This window comes from Triticum urartu, chromosome 2 (assembly GCF_003073215.2).
Source record: "Triticum urartu cultivar G1812 chromosome 2, Tu2.1, whole genome shotgun sequence".
In the NCBI taxonomy this organism is placed as follows: domain Eukaryota; kingdom Viridiplantae; phylum Streptophyta; class Magnoliopsida; order Poales; family Poaceae; genus Triticum; species Triticum urartu.
In genome coordinates, this window is record NC_053023.1 from 739,886,066 (window position 1) to 739,911,291 (window position 25,226).

Consider the following 25,226-nt stretch of genomic DNA (forward strand, 5'->3'; position numbering starts at 1 on the left):
ATCATGTAGCAGCTTTATGAATTTCTTCTCGAGGGGGGTGAATCCTCTGTGGGCACTCAGAAATTTTACGAGATCAAACTTCTTTATGAGTTCATGGTTGTGTTTGTCGAAATATTCGGTGACCACCCACCATGCTCCATCCGCGTTTAGCTTACACCGGACAGGGCATTCTGTCTTGACAGTGATGCCTCTCTTTCGTTCCGGCATGATAGGCGCAACACCTTTACTCTTCTTGTTCCTTCGTGCCTTGTAGCACCTTATCTCACCTCTGCTATACTCGTTAGTTTTTTTTTATTTTCCTATGGTATTCGGTGTTCAACGCAAACCCATGGAACATTGCATATCTCTGGTAGAATTCCTTGGCATCTTCAAATGAACCAAATCTCTACCCAACTTCTTCATCAGTTTCATCATTCACTTCAGTATCGGCGGCTGTTTCATCTGCTTGAGTGTTGCTTGTGCTGGTGTGCAAAGGTGTGCTTGTCGGCATTGCTGGAACGATTCCATTTCCGACACTGATTCTGCATTGTTTGTAGCAGGATTGTTGGCTGGCTGGTGGAATGCTTCTTTCGTGTGCTCAGAGGTTCCCACAGTAGATGTCCCCACGCCGCTGTTGATTGTACTTGAAGGTCCTACAAAAAACAGGTGCGTGTGTAAGCATTGCTTCAATGGCAAGTTTATCATAACGGAATATAGCAACTGCATCTGATTTGGCATGACATCATTCATACAGCAAGTCATGGCATCTGCATGTGGTCATGCATGGCAACTGCAGTTTTTCAGCCATGGCAGCTACAGTCTATCAAACATGGCAGTTACTGTTGCCAAGGCATGGCAACCAACATCTTTGGCATCAAAACTTGGATTCTAGGTATGAGCTCACTAGGCAAATGGAGTCAATCATGAATGTTGCACACAGGCATACAGCAATTGACAAATCCAGAAGACAATAGATCACTATTTTGCACGCTTCCACTTGGTAGCATTTCTGTTGTTTTCTGCCACCACTATGACAAATCCACTTTCCCCCCATGCTTTTCCCCAAAAGCAAATGCACTACTGTTTTGCTGGTTCACATATTTTTGCCTTGTTGTGCCGCATGTGCTAATCATATCTGGTCTGTCATTCCAATTTGGTGTGCTCTATCTGCAATAGCGTTGGCCTGTAACTGTGAAGCTTGCCACGATACGTTTGCCGATGTGGTTCCATCATAACAGCCTACGATCACTTTAGTAGTTGGTCAATGCATGGCAACTGTAGTTTGTACAACATGGCACATGTAGTTGTTCAACCATGGCACGCAGATTTGTTCACACTTGTCATCCACGGTTGTTTAGACATTGCAATCACATTTGATTACACATGACAACTTCAATTGATTTGCCATGGCAACTGCAGTTGTCCAGACATGGAAACTGCAGTTGTCTAGACACAGCAACTGCAGTTGTCCAGACACGGCAACTGTGTTTTGTCAAGTCACCATGTAAACACCAATGTCACATATGTTCCTTCTCCTGATTCACTGTCCACAAAATCACTTTATACGACTCACCTGTGTACGACGTTGATGGCAGGTACATGGTTGCCGCATGTTGCCACGTGCTGCATGAAGGTCCTGCATTTTTTTATATAACTCGTAAGTCTTTGTCATCCTTGCAAGTTTAATTTCATGGCCACACCAATATGTTTCTTTTTCTGTGTTACCTTCATTTGCCACATTGGATACTTGAAGTTGGTCGCCCGCACATCTGTCAGCGTTAGCGCCCTGTGCCTGAACTTGCCATGGTATCCCCGTGTGTGTGGTTGGGTCATAAGAACCTGTGAAAAATGACATTGTAGGACATAAGTAGAATGTCATTTTCCTCATCACAAACATGGCAACTGGCCCTTTTTTTTATCATGCATCGTACCGATGCTCATGTACTGCTCTAGTAGTGGCAACAACGGCCCTGCGGAAATGAGTTGATTGTACTTTGCTGCATCCCAAGGAGGCGTCTCCGGCCTTTGAGAAAATCAAGGACTAGTGTCGTCTTCATGATTCATTTTTCCGCTTTTTTCTACCACTGTGCCTTCACTCACTGCGTGAACAAGAACGTATGAATATCCGAAAATGCACACTTTCTATTTTGCACATACAAGAAAACATGGCAATCTTATCACATTTTCTTGCATAGACAACCAATACATCATGGAAAGTAGGTCATGCACATTCATTCTATATTCTAAAATCTGGATGCCAACTATCATTTTGAACAGATGGCAGCAGCCAAGATAATTTGATGGCAAGTAACAACATAACATGGTGGCAGCTAATGGCAAAGATAGGTGGCAACTAATGTCAGATATATGTGGCAATTAAATTTTTCCCTCTGTACGCACCACCCAAATTCCTCCTTTCTTTCCCCTAATTTTAGTAAATCCTACACATTCTTCTGGAGCAACTACTTGCAACAACCCAAACCAGAAGCTTAGTTCAACTCTAGGATACAATATGGCAAATCTGGCGTATGTTGGTTGGCAAAGGGGGAATACACACGGATCTGTGGTGTGTTTGCCATGACAGCATGGTTCTAGTCGCCATCTTCATAGGAAATCTGGAATTTTCGATTTTATGGACAGAAGAAGGATGAGAAACAGGAGGAGATCGAAGATCGACCTGTTAGCTCGTCGGGGGGGGGGGGGGGGGGGGGGGGGGGGGGGGGGGGATAGGGATGCGATAGGGATCTGCTCTGGTTGCCATGGGAACTAAAGAAGAAAGACGATGGGTGTAGGGGATCAAGAGGTAGGAGACGACGGCGGCAGGTCGGAGTGGGGTTCGAAGGCAGGCCGGGACGACGAGTGGGGTTCGAAGGCAGGCCGGGACGACGGGCGCGTTAGATCGTGCGGGCAGCGCGGTCGATCGCCCGGACCTGTGGGCGATTGTGCCACACACCAGACGTGCGGGCTGTGGCTGCCTGCACCCGGACACCGTCGTGCGGGCGGGGTCGTCTCCGTGCCACACAGGGCGTGAGGCACAACCTCACTAGATGCCACACGTGTGGCAGTTATCGTCGTCCCAAAAAAATGATACAGTCGATCGCCCGGACCTGTGGGCGATTGTGCCACACACCGGACGTGCGGGCTGTGGCTGCCTGCACCCGGACACCGTCGTGCGGGCGGGGTCGTCTCCGTGCCACACAGGGCGTGAGGCACAACCTCACTAGATGCCACACGTGTGGCAGTTATCGTCGTCCCAAAAAAATGATACAGTCGATCGCCCGGACCTGTGGGCGATTGTGCCACACACCGGACGTGCGGGCTGTGGCTGCCTGCACCCGGACACCGTCGTGCGGGCGGGGTCGTCTCCGTGCCACACAGGGCGTGAGGCACAACCTCACTAGATGCCACACGTGTGGCAGTTATCGTCGTCCCAAAAAAATGATACAGTCGGGTTCCCCAAAGTGATCGGATGGACGACTTGCCCGGTCACAGAACCGTGAACCAGCTAGGCTTTCTAAGCTGGGTGGACGTCCGGGTTGATCAGCACCCTCAAATACAGCTTAAATCCGGGGCGGTATGGGAAGGCCAGGGCATAACTATCATGTCGGACCAGCTCACCTAACTCCACGTACATCCCTTCGAATGAACCCTAGTCAAAGCTCACTCTCCACTCCACTCTAAACACATCTCAATACCATACCCTATGAGTATGGTATTTTTTTTCCCACACATGCCCTGATATTTTCTTTCTTTGAACAAGCAATTGCCCTTGTATTTAGGGGCTACTGACCCATTCTCCTAAAATTTTCCAACCTTGGGAGGGTAGAAACTTTCACTCGTTGAAACCACCAACCACCGCCTCGCCTCCCTCGAGCAACTCATAGCAGAGTCACTTCACCGCCGTCACTAGGAATCCCTGCGGATCACCATGGCCATTGTTGTGCGGTGCTCGACATCAGTCGGCCACCACATTGCTCCTGCAGGCCGCCACCAATGACGCCCATGTGTTGTTTGGTGAAATAGACTGCTATTTTTTCTTCCATTTCCCTGCAGATTGATAATGTTCGATGGCAGCTACATGAGCACTAGTTTGGTGTTTATTCATGTTTTCTTTTGAGATTTTTTGGTGTATTTAGAGGCTATGTTGTATTTTTATTTGGATATAAAATTATCAGAATTATGAATTAGAAATGTTGTATAATTATGTGCAGTAGAACGCATCCATTCCATTTCTTTTCATGTATCTATTAAAATGAAAAGGCTTGAATAATTATGATGTGAAATTAGATTTCAAATGTTGTTTGTGTATACAAAGAGAAAAAAAGTCGGAAAAAAATATAAGTGATGCACTTTTATGGAATCTGTCAAGTGAAACACAAGAAAATGACCTTTTCACGTAAAGCAGCAATGTTGCATGTCATTCATGAAGAAGAGGGAACAAATTAAAAACAACGACTAAAGATGAAAGTGCTCGACTTCAAAGATCTCGTTGGATCAACCAAACATAGATGGTCTTCGACTTCCATTGCCATTCAACAAAGCAAGGCAAGAGCCATGAGCGCTGGCCATCTGCTGGCCACCCAACAACACCTCGTATATATGGGAACGAGGTGGTCCAAGGAGGATCATATCTTGCTAACCTGGCTTCAAACGGGAACATCAGGGGCTATCAGCCACTTGATCGAACCAAGATCATGTCATACATACATGCAACATCAACGACGACCAGCACCTACCACTAGCCACTCCAACCGGTACACTATCAAATAATGATAATCCAAGAGGTGTAATACACAAGCGCCATAATCGTTGATCCCTTATAGGGTCTAGGGTTTCCTCCGGAGTTGCCCCAACTCGATGAGCGAGCATGTCAGAATGATGCCTTCAAGGAAACGATACCTGCAAGCATCATGTTGTCTGCGCCAACCATCGAATGAATGCAAGGACTTAGCCCAGCACTATGCTGGTAATTCTTGCATGGAGCCGAGGAAAAGATGCATGTCCCCCTCCCCTTCACCCACCCGACCTTTTATTGACTTATACCACAATCACATTAGTATAGACACCTAAATAATGGGCTAATCTACTAAAATATTAATTCCCGTTGCAACAAACGTACTCCCTCGAACCCATAATAATTGCTGCGGCTTTGAATTAAGGTTCAACCTTAGTTCAAAGTTATGACACTTATTATGGATCGGAGGAAGTTTTTTCGATAAAGGGTGGATTTTATTGACTCAAGATGAAGCATCAAGAGGATACAAATATAATGAGCACATATCCGGCCTCTGTATAGTTAAGATGCACACAGCCAACACTAACACACGCACAAAAAACCTCACCGACAAATAGCGAAGTCATGTAAGACCAAAGTTATGCATGGGCAAGGAAAAAAGTAAAAAGAACCCCAAAGCGATACAAACCGTGATCGGCAAACTACAACAAAGACCATATCCGCACCGACCATCTCATGACACCACACGGACGATGAAAATCTTCAACCGCAATGCCTTCAAGAAGGTAGTGGCGCTCAATCGCGGCCGTCACCAGATCCAACCATCGATGGCCAGAATCTAGGTTTCCATCCTGGAGAATCAGTCCGAGCATATCGGAGCAATGCCTTCAACAAGGTAACGACGTAAAAACCTCGCCATTGCTAGGTATAACTGACAGAAGGTCAGACCTAGGCTTTCACCCCGGAGCTCGAGACTGGGTGCTCGAATAGCACCGTCATCAACGTCACTTGCTTGTTGTCGCCACCTCTTTTCCACGATCCAGCAGCTACATTCGATATGCGACCACTGTCACTGCACAACCATCCTTTGCATCAAGTCGTCGCCTGTAATTTGCAACTCCGTGCCGAAGACAACCACCGGATCTAGGAAGAGGACCCTCACAAAGACCTTTCCAAGGAAGTACTTTATGTTTATTTTTATATTATTTAAAGCATGAGACCGCGACTTGATGCATTGGTCGGTCTCCAACCCACGGGACGAAGTGAAAGGTCACATCAGTATGTCACCCATCACCATGGATAGAGCACTCCAAACCAACATAATTACATAAATAAAGCACGTCGAGTTGGCGTATACACATAGGTAATTCCATTGAAATTACCTCGTCGAGTTGGCATAGATAGGTACTCGTATGTGGATAGAGCACTAGCTCCTCATCACTAAGATAAATGCAAACACATAGTACGTACGTCGAGTTGGCGTACGTGCATAGGTAATTCCAGTGAAACTACCTTGTGTAGTTGGCATAGACGGACATAGATAGGCGGTAATTCCAGTGAGACATCTTGATCTACATAGCTAGCTGGTGTTTCTTTCTTTTTCACCGGGGCCGGGCAGCTTCGTTACCACCACCGGGAAAGGGAAAGAGATCACGGTGACGCCGGGGGAGATCGATCGACCAATGTCGCTGCCAGCCACGCTTAATTAATCAGCTTAACCAAGTGGTGTGCTACGAAAGAGAAAGCGGCAGCGACGATTAACAAAGCGATTTAACAGTCCCAATTAGCCTTTCTAACCTGTACACTAATGAGATGGATGTGCCGCCCCACGCACGCAACGCAAGCAGCCGTTGATGAACCGGCCACGACGGCGACTGGAAGGTCGCAGCACTCCAGGCACCAAGTTATAGATTAGTACTGACACGAAAGCTTAGTGGGCAGTGAAGAAAATTATAGTAGGAGCAACTCAGGGATTAGGTGCGTATGGTTATCAAGTGGCGGGAATCCGACAGGGGATGCTGATCGGAAAGAATCCTTTGCCCAGTCATTTCCGATTAGAATATGCATGTGCGCCACGATGCAACAAAGTAGCCGTTCATTTTCATTCTGGACTCCCACCGAACCGGACGCAACTATCCATTACGTAAATGGAATGGCCACGGACGAACACTGTTTACAATGCAAGGTGTTTAGAGAGGGGCTTGTAAAGATAAATTGATTTTTGTTTAAGTGTCAAAGCTTATTTCTACAGTGGAAGTGCCTAATTAAGCCTGTGTATTATTATATAAACTTGATAACTATACGCACTAAAAACTGATTAGTTTTCATATGCTCCTCCCTAAGCACCCTGCATTGTACTCTCTCCGTAAACTAATATAAAAGCGTTTAGATTACTATTTTAGTTATCTAAACACTCTTATATTAGTTTACAAAGGGAGTACATGATAGAGGGTGCAGACATCCAAAGAAAGGAGACTACATGATCCCTTTTATTCTTCATCATGAGTATGAGCCTCTAATGGTGAAAGTGCTCTTTTGATCCTGAGCTCATATGCTCCCGCATGAACAATAAAATCGAAAAAAATAGTAAAAATTCAAAGAAATCTGATTTTTTTTTGTGCTAAACATTGGTGAATGTTCTAACTGCGTGCAAATTTTCAAGTCGAAATGATATTCGTGAAGGTCTGAGCAAAAATAACCAAATCGATGCTCCAAAATGCTTCCAACAATAGTCTTTTTGGACCATTGAATTTATTTTTTTGGCCAGACCTCCACAAATGTCATTTCAACCTGAAATGTTGCACGCAATTAGAAAATTTATCAATGTTCTTTTACTATTTTTTTTTATTTTACTGTTCATGCGGGAGCATATGAGCTCAGGATCAAATACTCCATGTCCCCTCTAATGGTACATATTCAGACTAGAAAGTAACAACCATACATGCAACAAGGGGATATGGAGACGGGTACCACTATCGCGGCCAGTCTCTAGTTTAGGAGATAATTAACTATATTCCACGACGAAGAAGGAGACACCTATATATCTGACCAGTTAAAACATTGAACGGTCTACTATATATGGGTTCACAGAGAAGAAAAGAATGTCACCCCCACCGGTTAAACCATGCATGGATTCAGGATGCAACCAGGGCAGCGCATAAACAAGCAAACATAACTCAGCACGCTACAACTAGAGAAAATCCGTTCCCTCAAACATCAACGCACTGTGACGCAAGCGCACACGAAACAGTGGTCGCTGATAACTGGATAGATGCCACAACTACTTCTAATTTGTTAGTAACCACCACCAAAGCATTAGTTAAATTGGGAAACAATAAACTGAAACCACCAACACTACTGCCCTCTTCAAGTTCAACGCACCAGACCCTGTTTGTTCCGGCCCATTACAAAAATGGTTGTACCTGCAAGATTCAGTTTATAAATAGGCTCACCTGGGCAGGCGCATGGCTGGCCTTGGTTCAGCAAAGTCAAGCATGGCATGAAACATATTCAAATGACAAACACACCGTCGTGATCACAACTTTGAAATCTTATTATGTTTGTTTACATTGCATGCTTTTGCACGCTTCCAGTTTTCTATACAACCAATGCATACAGTTGTGCTTAAATAGTCCTAGTGCCGATTTGGTCTCATAAATACTTAACTATCGAAAGATTGACAAAACATCGCCTTGCTACCCAAACCGCAACAAGTTTGCAAGTAACTGATGGGTTTGCAAGATAAAAAACACAATAGCATGGCAGGAGGAGGGGACCGAAAAACAAAGGAGGAGGGAACCAAAAATGGAAGGAAAAGTCGCAACTATGCTGCTCCAGCTATCGACACTTTCTAGATGTAGCCGACCAACAAATATACAGGAGATGTCTACTAGTATTGGCATATCTTAAAGCAAGTATATTAAGATACGTAGGTGGGCTGTAAGACTTAAAATATTATATTTTTACTGAGTTGGGAAGGAGAAAGAAGATGAGCGGGTTACAAACTAATACCCAGCTGCAGCACGTTCTTCTAGAGACTTTGTGAGAGAGTGAGGTGGACCATGTATGAATAAAGTAGGACATGTTTATATCTAACTATTATACTTGTTGGCTATAAATTTGGCTATAAATGACATGACAACATTATATAGCTAGTGGTTGGCTATACTATTAACCATGCTCTTATGATTATAGATGGCCGAAATCTCGAGGGCAGGGAGCGACCGTCATGGTAGATGCGGATGTCGCTGGGATTCAATGCAAAGCTGCATGCATAGGCCGACGTGGCGTGAGAACGGGAGATTTGAAATTATGGACGTCCCGTCCGTCCGTCCCAGCGGCTGCCATGGTTAAAGGCGTCTCGTTGGTCGTCGTTGCGGTTGACATGACATGCGGTTGATCCCGCAAAGAAGAAATGATAACTCCTACTAAAAAAGGAGGAAACAGCCCAAAGATGGCGGCAAACTGACAGCAACAAACGGAGACGGTGTGCTAATGACACAGACTGAAATACACAATTTTGAGTGGCAGAACTGGGATATGCAACTTCAAAAGTGGCACGGGTCAACTTTTCCCATTAAACTATTATTACGAGGCAAAATTCAAATTTGTATGCATACCAGGGCTTGGTATGCTGAAATGCATGATTCTGTACCACACAATTAAACAAAATAATAAAGATGTAAAGTGGGCTTAGAGAACCCAAATGATTCTATATCCTTTAACCATAATACAAGGACAATGACCATGAGTTGCTACGGAGTCATAGAAAAGACGAGGAGTTAGCCATAGTCTTAGGAGATGGTCAAAAGACGATAGTGCCTGCCTATGGTTGTTGCATGATTCACGATAAAGTAAGAGCAAATATACCTAAGAGGCGTGCAAGATTTAAAGTGAAACAACACTCTTAACTTTAAAACATAGAAGAATGCTCATTAGTTAGTTAATTGCTCAAGGTTCTGAATCGGCTAGGGGAACAAGGTATATCACCGCGTTGAATTACAGCTTGTTTGCTCTACTATGCTATGATATGTAACTTGGAAAACTACTTATGAAGAGAAACTAAAATCAAGATCATCATTTTGAGTTGGAGTCTTTTTTGCATTTGTTATTTGTGACTTCTGCAAGAGTGTTGGTCTATTGTAAAGTAGTAGTACATTTGTTTATTTGTGTTAGGTCCCACGTGTGAATAAAGCACAATTACTTATTATATCTCTCTTGAATTGTCGATATTCATCATGTGGGGAGGACTATATTTGTTTATTGAAGGTTGGGCCCACATGTGACTCGCCTCCAACTCCAACATTTATAAGTAGGAAAGAAACGATTAGTACATCATTTAGCAGTAATACTAGTACAATGGCCATGAGTTGCTACAGAGTCATAAGAAAGATAAGGAGTTAGACCACCGACTTAGGAGATGGTCAAAAGACGCTAATGCCATGCGACTGTTGTACAATTCACGATAAAAGAAGTGCAACAATATGTAAGAGGCGTGCAAAATTTAATGTGACATAACATTTCAAATTTTGAAACATAGGAGAATGGGCATTCGTAAACTAATTGCTCAAGGTTGTGGATCAGGTAGGAGGAAAAGATCTAATGCCACGTTGGAATTACGGTTTGTTCGCTCTCTTATGCTATGATATGAAATTGGAGAATTAGTTGTGAAGAGATACTAAAACCAAGATCATGATTTTGAGTTGGGGTCATTTTTTGCATCTATTTTTTGTGTCTTCTACAAGTGTGTTGGTTTCATGTTAAAGTTGTAGTGCATTTGTTTATTCGTGTTAGATCCCACGCTGTGAATAAAGCACAATGGCATATATCTCTTCTCATGTTAAGAAGAGTGTATTTGTTTATGAAAGGTTGTTGGGCCTACGTGTAAACTGGCCACCAACCCCAACATTTATAAGGAATATGAAGGAGGAAAGAAATGGCTCCCTAAAGAAAATATAGCGGAAAAACTAACTGGCAAACGTTCGCCGGGAGCCAATCTGGCGAACACGCTCTCTCCCGCCGGGTTTCATTGCATTTCAGATTTATTAACGCGTTCGCCGTGAATAGAAAAGCTAGTGAACAGTGTACCAATTAAAACATTACTTGCGCACTGCACTGGCTAGGTACGTGAGCCTCTACTTGGGAGACCATACTTCAAATTCTGGTCCCTCCTTTTTTCTCTCCTCTTTTTGCAAGATGGCAAATCATGTTTTTTTTTTTGCTTACGAACATGGCATTTTTCCTAAAAGAAATCAACAAGGTAGTTTTTATAATATTTTGGAATTATGTCACATGGCAAATTTAAATATATATTTTCTAATGTTCACAAGTCAAGTCGTTTCTGTGCATGACAGTTTTTATTATTAATAACATGCATTTTATTAATAATAGGGATAGCAATTTATTATTGAGAGGGTGGAATTTTTTCAATGGCATGGAAGCTTTATTACTAAATGCATGGCATTTTTTATTAATAATAGGATGGCAATTTATTATTGAGAGGGTGGAATTTTTTTCAATGGCATGGAAGCTTTATTACTAAATGCATAGCATTTTTTATTAATAATAGGGTGGCAATTTATTATTGAGAGGGTGGTTCAATGGCATGGAAGCTTTATTACTAAATGCATAGCATTTTTTTATTAATAATAGGATGGCATTTTTATTATTTTAGAGGATGTCATTTTTATTTTTAATGGCATCTAGTTTTTATTTCTAAGCGCATGACATTTTTTTATTAATAACAGGATGTAATCTTTAATATTCAGAGGATGGCACTTTACCATTGGAGGATAGCATTTTTAATGTTGAGAGGTTTTTTTTAATGGCATGGCAATTTTTATTGGGGCTTATCTAGATTAAAAAAATATCTAGAGGATGGCAGTTTTATAAAGTAGCTTGACAATTTTCACATTTTCAGAGCATGCCATTTTATAAATTATAAAATTATGTGTATTTTTTGTTCGGCATTTTCAAAGGTGCCAGTTTTTTATTATGTATTTTTTTATTTTCTTTTTTGAGAACTTCCTTTCTTTTTTTAGTTTTTTTTAGAGAACAACGCAGCTTTATTACATCTCAATGTTCCAGGGAATACATAAATGTTCAGGAGGCTTCCTTTCTTTTTTTAGTTGAGCATGCCAATTTGTCATGTAGAAACATCCAGGCTCGCGATGGAATTTGTTTTCTGCAGCCCGTTAAGTTGTTTCAGGTCAGATGAGGTCGCGCTGTGAACCCGCTACAGCGAAAATACTCCCTCCGTTCCTAAATACTTGTCTTTCTAGGCATTTCAACAAGTGACTACATAGCAAAATGAGTGAATCTACACTCTAAAATATGTCTACATACATCCGTATGTAGTAGTCATTTGAAATGTCTAGAAAGACAAATATTTAGGAACGGAGAGAGTACATGTGAGTTTCGTTTGTAGTTTCCAATAGCGAATGAAATGTTCACGTGAGGCAACCAGATATTAGGTTCCAAAAATATAAACATATGATATTTTGCTTAAACATCCTTGAGCATACCAAGGGGCCCGTTCGAACCACATGAAATTCACAATATTTTCAGAGATTTGTTTTCCCTGTAGGAATATTGCTATCTTTTGCCACCACATGAAGAATGAATAGCATTCCACAGGACAGGAGTAGCACTTTCGACGGGAATCCTGTAATCTACTCCAACCGCAGGTTTGCCCGGAAGCCCGAGGTGAGCAATTGAAAATTCAACTCATGAATTATGCTAGTTGAGTGCTCTTCAACAGAAAAAATGTTAATTATTTGATCGTCGCTAAACAATGAACCCTAACCGTGAGATGCACTCTGCTCCACCAACCAAAGGTTTTTATTCCTGCACTTCAGGAGTCCTAACCGTGAGATGCACTCTGCTCCACCAACCAAAGGTTTTTGTTCCTGCACTTCAGGAGTCCTAGGTTTTAGAGTCCCGCAGTTTTCCTACTGTGCAACCAGCTAAACTCCAATACATCTTCCTTTCCTCTGTTTTCTAAACCCATGGACCAAGGAGAACCTCAATGATAATAGTTCACACAGGGCACTACAAGAGCACATCTGAGAGGCAGAATATATATACATAGCAATTTGCGAAATAAGGCTGATAATAGCACAAGATACCAAGCATGCACCACCCGTAAATCGATATTTGAGCTAGTCGTCTAGAAAGGGTAAGCAAAAGCTGGACTATCATCAAATCTACTGCGTACAGATTAAGTTTTGAACAGGTATGCCCAGTTTGGGCACTCTACAGGTAGGTTTACAATTCCTGTTGACTCATCCACCTCTAGGTTCATATGACTCGATCGAATGCATGACCACCACAACGATTTCATCAAAGTAGTGAAATATGACCACAGCTACCTAGTCAGTTAATATGTAGTGGTTCTACAATCGGTACCGACAGTAAAACCCTCGCTGCCTAATTTAACCCGGCCATTTGATAAGTCAAATGAAAGTCTAACCAAGCTGACCTATATGTGACGCACATAACAAAATGCAGATCAAACAACTAGGTACTACAGCAGCGGCAGTAGTTGATACCATTCTAAATCCACAAATAAGATGGCATCATTAACAAACAGTATCCACAACTCCAGAAATGTTGGTGAGCTCGTGAGTACTTCCACATACATGTGGCTCATAACAAATTTAAACCTACTGCAGTCCCAAGTAATCACCCGATACACCACTAATATATCAAGTTGTCAACGTGACATGAAAATGTGCCCAACACGTGAAAAAAACAAACATTTTATCATCTAAGCATAGAAAGGTCTACATCGTTTGAATGTCTGAAATAAACTGACAGATCAAAAAAATCAAGTTTGTATGACACAGTTTGGTGTATCGAAATGGATGATTACATACCATACCATGCAATCTTTATGATTACCGACAGTTAAACAAGAAATATAGACGCAACAATGGGCTTTGAGTACCCAAATGATTAAATCTTTTTCAGCAGTAGTAACATACCAGAAGAAATTATAAACGTGCAACATTTTGCTTAAACATCCTTGTGTACATTGAATGGTCTTAGTTCACACAGGATACTACAAGAGCACATCTAAAAGGCGGAATAAATAGCAATTACGAGCCCAAACAGGCTTGCAAGTTCAGTTTTGGAAATAAGGTCAATAATAATAGTAGAAACCGACCATGCACTCGTAAATGAAATCTGAGCTAGTTGGGTAGAAATGATAAGCTAAAAAGCTTGACTAGCTTACTCAAAACTGTCAAACAGGAGTTGGTGGTAGGTTTTGAACAGTTATGTCCATTGAGGGTGCTCTACACTTGTACATGTAGGTTAAGGGGCATCTACCTCCTTGCTCCTATAGGTACAGCAGCAGAAGAATTGATACCAGTCTAAATAAGAAAATAAAGATGAAGCTAACAAACAGGTATCATGTGCCTAACACACGGAAAACAAAAAGAAGACTAGTTACGAGTTAAACACACTAATGTCGTTCCTATAAATGTAGCATTTTATCGTCTACAACATTTTAATGTCTGAAACAAAGGACCGACAGATTCCTTGATATCCATCAAGTACAACAAAAATTTAAGTTTGCATGCATGTGACAGGGTTTGGTGTATCGAAATGGATGATTCCATACCCTACAATGTAGTCTCTATGGTTACAGAAAATAAAACAGGAAATATAGACACAAGAGTCAGCTTAAGAGTAACAAAATGATTATATCATTTTTAGCAGAAGTAAACATATCCCGAACAAGAGTTGGCCTGTGGCTAGTCTACAGGTAAGTTTTGAAGTCCATCGGGATTCCCTACATGTAGGTTCAGAATCTCTAACAGGGCATCTACCTCAGGACTCCTATGACTGAAATGCATGACTACCACTGTTACAACATCAAAGTATAGAACAATGGCCACAGTTATGTGCGTCCAATTAGTTCATATGCAATGGCTCTGCAATCGTGCGGCCAGTATGAACACTAGTTGCCTATATTAACCCGATCATTTGATGAGTCGTGTCTCAAATGAAAGTCCAATCAAGTTGACCTAGATGTGACACAGGCAACAAAATGCATATCACAGAACTCCAAGCACTAACAGCAGTAGTAGTTGATACAACTCTAGATATGAAAATAAAGATGGCATCACAAAAAAAAACATATACACAGCTTCCAAAACGGTAGCTGATAAAATTTTAAAACCTAATCATCCAAATTGGAAACTACTCCCTCCGTCCCAAAATTCTTGTCTTAGATTTGTCTAGATATGGATGTATCAAGTCACGTTTTAGTATTAGATACATCCGTATCTAGAAAAACGTAAGACAAGAATTTTGGGATGGAGGGAGTATTAGGCTATTACAGTTCTAACAACCGTCGGATGCACATCACTAATATATCAAGGTACCATGAGCATGTGGCCGACACATAAAAAATGCAGGACTAGTTACAAGTTAAGCACAGTAAAATTTTGTTCCTATAAATGTGACATTTAACATTTTCTCGTCTAAACATAGAACAGTCTGCATCATTTTAATGTCTGAAACAACGAACCAACAGATCATTTCATGTTCATTAAGTACAACAACTGGAAGTATTTCATCAAGCTAAGAACAAAGTACGATGTAAATAAAATGTATGGAGATATGAATTCCTCTTCAGGCAGTGATGGGTGTCCCAGATCAATGGAAAATCATTAGTTGAGCGCATTTAGTCACGCACCAGTCTGGGATATGTTTTTCCATCAGCCTTACGGGTCACGGCATTGCTGTGAACCCACCATCGAACACAAAGCCGCGGTATACACCATCACCATATCCAGGAACACCATCCACCCAGTCCCACTTGCCGCCGCTGCTCCCTACGTCGTCCTCCTCCCACATTGCCAGCTTCCCGCGGACGCGCTTTCCACCAAACCACACCTTGCCATCACCCCCAAACACCTTTACCTTGTTGTTGCCGCCAGCAACAGGGGCGGGCATGGCGCTTCCCTGCGCAGCAGCCTCGCACAGGCCAGTGAAGCAGCGGTACATATTGGGCGGCATGCGCCCAGCCTCGTCCCACTCCATGGTGGCCAGATCCAGCCGGAGGATGAGCACCGTGGAGCACGGCGCATCAAGGGCGAAGGACGACCTGAGACCACCGATCATGAGAACGCGGCGGCCGCCCGCGCCGGCCAGCAGGCGGGGGCGCTTGAGGATCTCGAAGACGTCGCCCCAGGAGGCGCGCTCCACGGGCGCCCAGCCGCCGGTGAGCCTGGCGAGCGGGCAGGAGAAGAGCTTCCACTGGCTGCGCCAGGGGGTACCGACGTCGCAGAGCGCGAAGACGGCGCGGGCGCCTGCGGCCAGGATGGGGCTCCGCGGCTTGGAGGGGAGCGAGAGGGGGTGCTTCATCCACTTGCCAGATCCCTCGGACGGGGAGTAGGAGAGCGCGGCGAGCTCGGTGAGGACGAGCACGACGCCGCCGGGGCCCGCGAGGACGGTGCCGTGGCGCGCCCAGGCGGATCCGAGCGGGGGCAGCAGGCGGTAGGTGCCCGCCAGGGGGTTGCAGACGGCGAGCGCCTTGGGCGGGTGGGCTGCGGCGGGCGACGAGGACGACGAGGAGGAGGAGGAGGGGAGGGGCGCGGGGGAGGGGGGGGGGCCGGTCTCGATCCAGAGGTAGAGGAGCGAGGCGGAGGAGGCGACGGGGGAGAAGGCCTGGTGCGGGAGGAAGGCGGTGAAGGGGAGGCGGAGCCAGCAGCGGCGGTCGGGGTCGAAGGCGTGGAGGCAGCCCCCGCCCTCGGGCCGCGGGTGGCGGAGCAGCAGCAGGCGGAGCGCCGGGAGCAGCGCGAGGAACGGCCCCGTGAGGGTCTCCCGGAAGAGGCGCGACACGGGGCGGCACGCCACCGCGTCCCGCAGCGGCAGCCGCAGCAGCACGTTGCGCAGCGCGTCGGGCGGCAGGCAGTGGATCGGCGCCGCCGCCGCCTCGTCGTCGTCGGAGCCGGCCATGGTCGCCGGCGGTGGGGGGGGCGAGGGGAGGAGGGGGAGGAGGAGGAGATGGGGGGAGGGGAGGGGAGAAGAGTGGTATATCGGGAAGGAAATCCGGGGGGCGGAGGGGTACTCTCGTCATTTCCCCTGACGTGGAGTACAATACACCACGGGCGGGCCCACCGGAACCGCCGCCCGGCTCGAGTGCATGCCAGTGGGGTCCGTCGAGGCCAGAGGGCGTCTGCCGCCGTGTCGGGCCCACTGCCAGGCAGACGTGGGAGGAGGTACGGGTAGGCGCGGCGGTGCGTCCAGGAGCCGTTACGACTGCCGCGGGTACGTGGGGTACGTTTGGTGCGGCGGATGACGCGTGGGCCCGGGTGCTTGTGGGACGTACGCGGCATCGGCGGGGTAGGTGTGCAGTCGGGTGAGGGTGGTTAGCGGCGGGAATGGCGCGTGAACTGATAAAGCCACGCCCGCGATGGTGAAGCGCCTTTGCCTGCCGGGTGGGGCGAGAATCATTCCGCGGGCCCACACGGCCGTTGAGATAGATAGGAAATACGACTGGTTCTTTATTTTTTTAGAAACAAAAACAATAATACTCCCTTTATTTTTGTATATAAGGCCACAAAAGCCATATTATAGGTATCAAGGCAAAAGTTAATGTCTTCTAAGTCAATGTCACAAGCCAGCTTGTCTCCTTGTTTGCCGTGTAAATTAATGTGTATTCTTCTCTTTCATGCACATCAAGCCAATCCTCCCACTCCCGCATGCATGTAAGGGATAGTTTAATGTCTTCCTTTGCTAGTACTACGAGGCAAACATCATTAATATTTGATGGGTTAGGCTGGTCACAATGGGGAGGAACTTAGAAGTAACATCACACACTTCAATACAACTTTGCTTATGTGGCACATATTTAATGAAGAGAGAGGTACTTCTGGTAACTAACTAAGTTACCGGAACATCACACACTCCAAGAAACAATGAGTCTATAACCTAATAAATACATCGTTGCATGACACTATATAGATGTTCCTACCCACTATGAAGGTAGTAATATAGTCAAGGGAAGTGTGTAAGTTACTAGTTTATGTTCTTGCCCATTGTGACCAGCCTTAGTGTTAGTGACATTGTATATCTGCAAATTGTTATTTTAATAATGGCATTGTATATAAAAATGAAGGGAGTATATAGTTTTCTTTATGGGTACCAAAAACAAAGAGGACGAGTCCACGGCCCAAAACTCTAATCGGGTCATCTCACCGGCCCGCAAAACTTTTTTTTTACTTTTCATGTTCTTCTTCTTCGTTCCTTTTCTCCCTCCAAAAGTGGGGCTATTTATTCATCAACAACCAAGATGGAGTTCATCGACACCCGGGAGGTCGATGTTCTCTAAAGCAAGTCTCGCCGACATAGATAAAAGACAAATCATCATGGTTCTTGCACGCCGGAAATGAGCGATTTGGATCATATCTACCCCAAAATGCACATCTCGGGAGGGCATGTGCCACAATGTTGGAGCTTCAAGCAACATGGATGGCACGATCCGATCCTCGTCTTGAAGCTCGGAGGAAATCAACAAGAGGTTCAATGTTCCAATGTCCATGATTCCAAAGGCTTTCATTTCGCCCTGGCAACATCTGCGGAAGTTCTTTGATCTACGAAAAGGAAACATTATGTCAAGCTAGAGCACGAATCGAGTGAGATGCAAGAAGCATCGCCTGGGTGCCGGCCTGCAACACGGAGACAATAGATAAGGAAATTGACTTAATGAAGACGTGTTTTATAGTTTCTGAGTAATATTCCTAGGGTAGCGATAACCTTCACCTAGAAAGAGTTAAGTTTGCATCTAAAAAGGCTCATGGTTCCGCATGAAAAGAAAGTAAAAGGCAGGACAAGGACGTGATTAGTGATATCTTCCGAGGATACCTTCGAAACTACAGAAGAAGAGGTTTGGTGGCAAAATAGATTTGCATGACTAGCCAATATTTTGTGTGGAAGGGGAAATCGTTACGAGCTTTCCAAATGACCGAAATCAAGTCCATTAATTTTTAGTTTAGTTAGTGAAAAGGATAAAACAACACATCAATAATGGAAACCTTGTTGTATCCCTCGGGACCCCGATGAGGAGCTAAAGGTAGAATTTATATTCCCGTCAAGTTCTATCGACCACTGATACAACTCTATGGACACCGACGTTCGCTTTATCTAGAACAAGTAATAAAACTAGTTTGTGAGAAAAAAAACAAGAAGTATTTTATACGAATAAAACTAGGAGTAATTTATAAGATAATAAAAATTAATTGTTTAGTAGAAAACTTTTTGTAGAACGATGAGAAAGATTGTCCATAGTCAATTGAATATAGCATGATACATAGTAGGGCATTTTGGAGACCGAGCTGCATGGAGCATTTATTTCGAAAAATTCAAAATTCAAAAATTTAGTTTCAAAAAATTCTGAAAAAATACACATGTACGCAAGGATGTAAAGTTTATGTGTGAAATTTTTCAGGATGAAATACCTTGTATTGCGAGCTGCACAAAGAAAAAACAAAACCATGGACTTTAAAGATGAACGGTATATATGCTAAAAAGCCCCAGATTTGCCTTTTTTGTGTGGCTCACATTTTAATGTATTTCGACCTGAAAATTTGCACACATGTACATTATGTATCTAGGTATATGTGTATTTATTTTCAGAATGTTTTGAAACTAAAAAGTTTGAATTTTGAAGTTTTCAATAAAGGCCTCCATGGAGCTCGGTCTTCGTTTGGCATTTTCGCATGATAGATACTTATCATATGCAATGAGGGAGAGGCATACGCTAACATACTTTCCATACTTGAATCATATGCACATATGATTGGAACTCTAGCAAATATCGTAACTACTAAAGCGCATTAAGGTAAAACCCAACCATATCATTAAGTAACAAGTTCCCGTTACTCCCATATGCAACAATCCCCTTACTTGGTTTAAGCTTTTGTCACTCTCACAACCCACTATATGCGAATTATTAACGTATTGCAACACCCTACAACGGTAATCCCACACGCTTGCGCGAAATAGAGGGCACCATAGGACAGCACCATATTATCATACAACTCATATCAATCACACCATACCACAATTACCCTGTAGAACAAAATGAATCTACTAAAACAGCATAGGATGGCCACACATCATTGGATAATAATGTGTGGCATAAAGCACCATGCTTAAGTAGAGATTACAATGAGAATAGAGAGGTTACACCGCTGCATAAAGGGGGAGAAAGTTGGTGATGACGGTAACGAAGTTGAAGGTGTAGATCACTGTCACGATGATCCCCCCGGCGGCGCTCCGGCGCCACTGACAGGGAGGGGGGGAGGGTTTCCCCTCTGGTCCTTGTCCACCATGGCTCCCGGAGGGCAGGAATCCCTCCGAGATTGGATCTCTCTCCTTGTTTCTCTTTTGTTTCGCGTATGTTTTTAGAGCCCCTTCACCGTTTTTTATATTCCCGGAGATCTGTAACTCTGATTGGGCTGAAATGTTTAGGAGATTTTCTCCGGAAATTATCTTTCTTGCGGAGAAAGAAGGGCTCCAACCAACCTACGAGGTGACCATAAGACATCAGGGCACGCCCTACCCCACCAGGGTGTGCCCTGTTGTCTTATGGGGCCCTCGGGCACCGACTTGCGTTGATTCTCTTTCCCAAAACTGACATATATTCCAAAAAAATATCTGTAAAATTTTATCAGTTGGACTCCGTTTGATATGGATTTTCTGCGAAACGAAAAATAGGCACAAACAAGAACTGGCACTAGGCACTGGATCAATATATTAGCCCCAAAAATAATATAAAGTATTGCCAAAAGTATGTGAAAGTTGTAAAATAATGGCATGAAACAATAAAAAATTACAGATACGATGGAGACGTATCAAGGATCTCCGAAGAAATTTGATGCTTTCACCAGTCATCTCCTGCACCATCTATTAGGAATGGGATGCAACACACGCAAAGAAAGATAAGCATGTTGTCCCACGAACCCATAGTTGGGTGAAGCCAAGTGAGGATGTGATCAAAATTCACTCGATGGTGCATTTAGCCAGGAAGAACGTTGTGGTGGTTGTGATTGCCTTGCAAGAGACATTGAGGGGGTGTGTTGATTGTTGTAGTCAGACACATTGAGCATGCCAGTGCGGGTATTCAAACTAATGCAATAACACCAATAGAAGCCCAAAATATTGCCGACCAGATGGGCACGGGAAAAGTCGCCTTCGACATGAACTGCAACACCCTCAAGCAAGCGACTAACATTGATGGTTTCGATCATGCACCTCTAGGAGTCGTGGTCAGGAAGCAAAGGTTCCACTTACGACTAGATTTCATTAATGGTAGTGTGGAGTATTGCCCTCATGAATGTAACATATCAGCTCATGAGCTAGCATCATTGTGTGCTGGCCAGGTTCACAGAACTCATATATTGTGGCTAACGAATTGGTCAGGTATTGTACAATATTTGGTGGTGCCTGTCAAAAAAGAGTTTCATGAATATAGTCATGGCAGCACTCTTTCAACCTATTGGCCAAAGTTTTATTGATTATTTTATAGACAACTTCTGGAGACTCGCAGGGTGAAAGTCATGTAAGCACTCTTTCAACCTAAAGCATACGGAGCTCTTTGGATATTATTAGCGAGAGCTTAAATATCACTAAGCACATAATTATGAAAAAAATAGAGTTTCTATCACCACGTGAACCAAATGCCTTTGAGATCATTTTCATATATAAAAATGAAGTAAGCTTGGTCATATATTTTTTCGTGATTGTCAATAAGATGGATTCTTGTTTACAATTTTGCAATAGGAAAGGAGAAGGGTGATTTCATAATTCATGGTTCTAAGTAGCGGGCTAGAACGCTGATGTAGCGGTTTTCAACCCAAAATTCTACAATATCGTGTTTATTACTCCTCGAATCCAGGCATTCCTATTATTGCGGTAACCAACGACACTTTAGGCTTAGCACAATAACATATATATCACCTCCACTCCATGTTAGCGGGAACATGCGAGAGCAGCATCAATCTTCTATTAGCATAGTAGGCCCAAAACGACGATATAAATAACAAGAACATGTGAAAATTAAAATAAGCTACACCCCATTCAAAATCCAAAACCCACAATCTTTTGCGTCTGCCCGTGGCAGCTGCTTGATTGGGATAAGTAACTAGCTGCTTGAGTGGGATAAGTAACTGGTGGGTTGTTCATTCTCCTTCGAGTCTCTCCCTGCCAAGCTCCAACGTCCCACAATGTCCCATCTAGGCAAGTGGATCTTCAGTTATGCCCTTTAGATTCTCGTATCTTGTCTTTTCAGGTCAACGAAAATCAAGTGACATTCTTCGGTAGTCTAGTTATTAGCTCATTGTGTGAGTTAAACGTAGTAGTTTGTGTATGCAGAAATCATTGTACTTGTGCCTACTACACTAGAAGTTAATTACTACTTGTAAAATAATATCCGGGCTTGAGTTGTGGTCATGGACATGTATTGATGCTTCACATTGCCATCTTTTTCCTATGTTGTTTAAGAGTGACATCTTCTTTGTATTGATTTATTTATCATTTTCTCATTTTGACACTGACCCGCAAAAGGAATAGCACATTGAATCCGTGAAAACCAATTTGGCTCAGTTTCAGCATGGATAGAACTCAAGTTACAATTGCAAAGAATATTCTGGATTTGCTCCATTTATTCAAGGAACCTACAAGGTTAGTAGCTCTAACATGGAATAGTTTATTACAAGAGCTACATCAAGCGAATTGGACACCTTTTGGAAGTCCTTTTTTTCTACCAGCAACTCGTCTCAAATTTGAAGGTCCTTTCAGATTTAACCATGGCAAGTTGAGTGATAGACGTAATTGGTACATGATCACTAAGAATGGTATGTAAATCAACACTAAAGTATTAGGAAAGACATTGCACCACTCTATATTGGCAAAAGAATGGTCAAGACACTTGTAAGTAGGATTAGAGGAAACATTTATGGTACACTAGGTGTAAGTTGGACCATGAGATCAGATCTTATAGCTAGACATAAGAAAGGACCCCCTCACCATCCCGAGCTATAGGCATCATCTCTAACCTGTATGCACCATGTTCTCAGTCAATGGATCTTTGGAAAGCAAGCAAGGGATATGGGCGTTGGACATTGAGATTAGTGACATCACTGGGAGGTTAAGGGGTTAGGGTTCATAGCAAGGTTGTTTGGAGTAGAACCAGTGCTCTCTAGGCTTAGAGGTAAAGCCGACTAGATGTGAATTGCCAACGTAGTGCAATTTTTCATGCAATGTGTCGATGCCAAGCACGAGAAGGGAGGAATAACCATCAGGAAGAAGTTACTATGAAGTAGGATGCCGATGAGCATTTAGGAGTGTTGACATGGAAGAGAACATAATGACGACTCGATGTGAGAATCTCGAAATGCATGCAGAGGGGTAAATAAAGGTGGACGGAAGTTAAGGTCTAAATAGTCAACCGCACATGGTATCAAAAGTAGTAATTTTGTATATATATATATATATATATATATATATATATATATCCGTTGATAAACTATTAACTTCTCAAGGCTACACGTGGTCGAGAGTGGGATTTTATCTTGGGGATCAAATGCAGGTTGAACTTGGTAAACTTAGTGCTGGTTAGTTGATCATCCACTTGGTTAAATTAGTTGACGGGCTGTTGGAAGAAGCCAAGGGGTGATCAGGTGAGTGCAGTCGTGTAACCAAAGGGCAAAAGCCAAGTGGTAAGCGTGGTTGTGTAAAAGGTTAAAGGTAAAAAGCCAAGTTAGTTCATTAGTCATATCCCTTCTACATTATGGACGACAACCCAGAAATCATGCAGTCAAACTTATCTAGCTTGGAGTATAATCCGAAAAAATGATTGCTGTTTGATTTTTTCCCTGATATATAGTAGTATGATTTGATATATTTTTAGCACGTATGATACATATGTTGTCCTATATACTCAAATCATAGTAATTAACCACACACTAGTAGTACTAACGTCGAACATTTGAAGTCAAAGTTGCTTGTTGGGTCGTATACATATTTAAAAATCATTTACGTAGTTTAGAATGTAAGTGGCACATGCGAATGGTGGATTGGCATAAGAGATGAGATGTTATAGCTAGCCGGCACACACACATTGGCAACGAAAGATTAGGAAAAGGGAGCGACCAAATCATGAAGTGGGAAAGAGAGACGAAAGCAGGAAGAGAAAAAGAAAGAAAGGCAGAAAGAAAGCGAGGCCACTCGGTAAAGCAAGATCATATCGATGGAGATAACATAAAAAGAGATTAGGAGGCGTGTGGAGTGCATGCTTATCCCGCACTCCCCTCCAATATTTTTCTCCCAAATGCAAATGCAAATGCAGATGCCAGCTTCTCTCTTGTTCATCATGCATGGACTCATGGTGCACGCCGATTCAGCACTCACTCCAACTGCAAATAGTTTACTTCTTTTTCTGGCTCGATCGACCAGACTTGAATTGTGCTGCCATGCATGCATCGACCTAATATGTTGACCTGTTTGTGTGTTTGTTTATTTACTTATTATTCATGTCATGCTGTTTTTGGAACAATTTCTATACCTGCTTTTGTTGCGCTGTGATCAGAAATTTGTTTTGCTTGCTTGCAGAGCCGGGATGCTGTGTGTTTGTTCCTGGACTAGATAGCCCTCTTGTCATCTTCCGTTCAAAGTTTCTGTCTGCTCAAAGCACTGTGCCTTTTATTATTTCTTCTTCTTCTTTTTGTTTGTGGGTACAAAAGAAGGGAAAACAGTGTCCACGAGAGGGATGCATGCATGCAAATTGCATGCACTTAGATTCCTCTGGATCTACTTTCCAATCAATGCACGCACTTAGTTTTTACTCACTCTTTTTTTACTATTTACCTCGCAATCCAAGATAATGTACTACTACTTATTTTTGTTTTGTTTTGCCTTCTAGTACTACTTTTCGTTAAATGGTTACTATAATTTTTGAACTGACAAGATGCGGAGTATAGACATGGCGCTCCGGTCCATGATTCGCGATATATTTGGTTCTTTGACAAGCAAAGAGACAACAGAGTAATAATAATTTAGTTAAATGATGATCGCCCTTTTTGAACTGGCAAGATGTGGGGTATAAACGTGGCGTTTCGATCGATTCGTGATTATATTTGATTCTTTGATGACAAGCAAAGACACATCACAGAGTAAATGGCTACCCGGCTAGCTATAGCTAGATGCCAATGCCATTGCAAATCAAGCACAGAAAGACAGAGATGCTTGTTGAGTTGCTCCTCCTTTCATTTCTGTCTTGTGTTACGTGGTGCACGCAGCTCCATCTCCAAAGTGTTTTTTAGTAAGTGATTTGCAGCTCAGAGCCTGAGATGATACGGTTCCATCATGATAAGGAGAATCAGCTACGTCACGGCAGGTACGTTGGCTGGCTAGCTCGCTTTACACAAGAAAAAACACACTTGCTATATATAGCCGGCTACATGAAAATATGTCCATGGTTAGCTAGCGACAACATCTA

General features: G+C 43.3%; 1 protein-coding gene across 1 annotated transcript; it reads right to left on the minus strand.

The window, feature by feature from the left end:
• Positions 1-15,205: 15,205 nt before the first annotated feature.
• Positions 15,206-16,753, minus strand: LOC125540374 (SKP1-interacting partner 15). The gene has a single exon (XM_048703987.1). The coding sequence runs from the start codon at positions 16,682-16,684 to the stop codon at positions 15,455-15,457; it is 1,230 nt and encodes a 409-aa protein (XP_048559944.1). The 5' UTR covers positions 16,685-16,753; the 3' UTR covers positions 15,206-15,454.
• Positions 16,754-25,226: the final 8,473 nt, after the last annotated feature.

What these genes read in the sequence shown, in the direction of transcription:
- LOC125540374 (XM_048703987.1), bottom strand. Translation starts at nt 16,684, where the DNA reads ATGGCCGGCTCCGACGACGACGAGGCGGCGGCGGCGCCGATCCACTGC.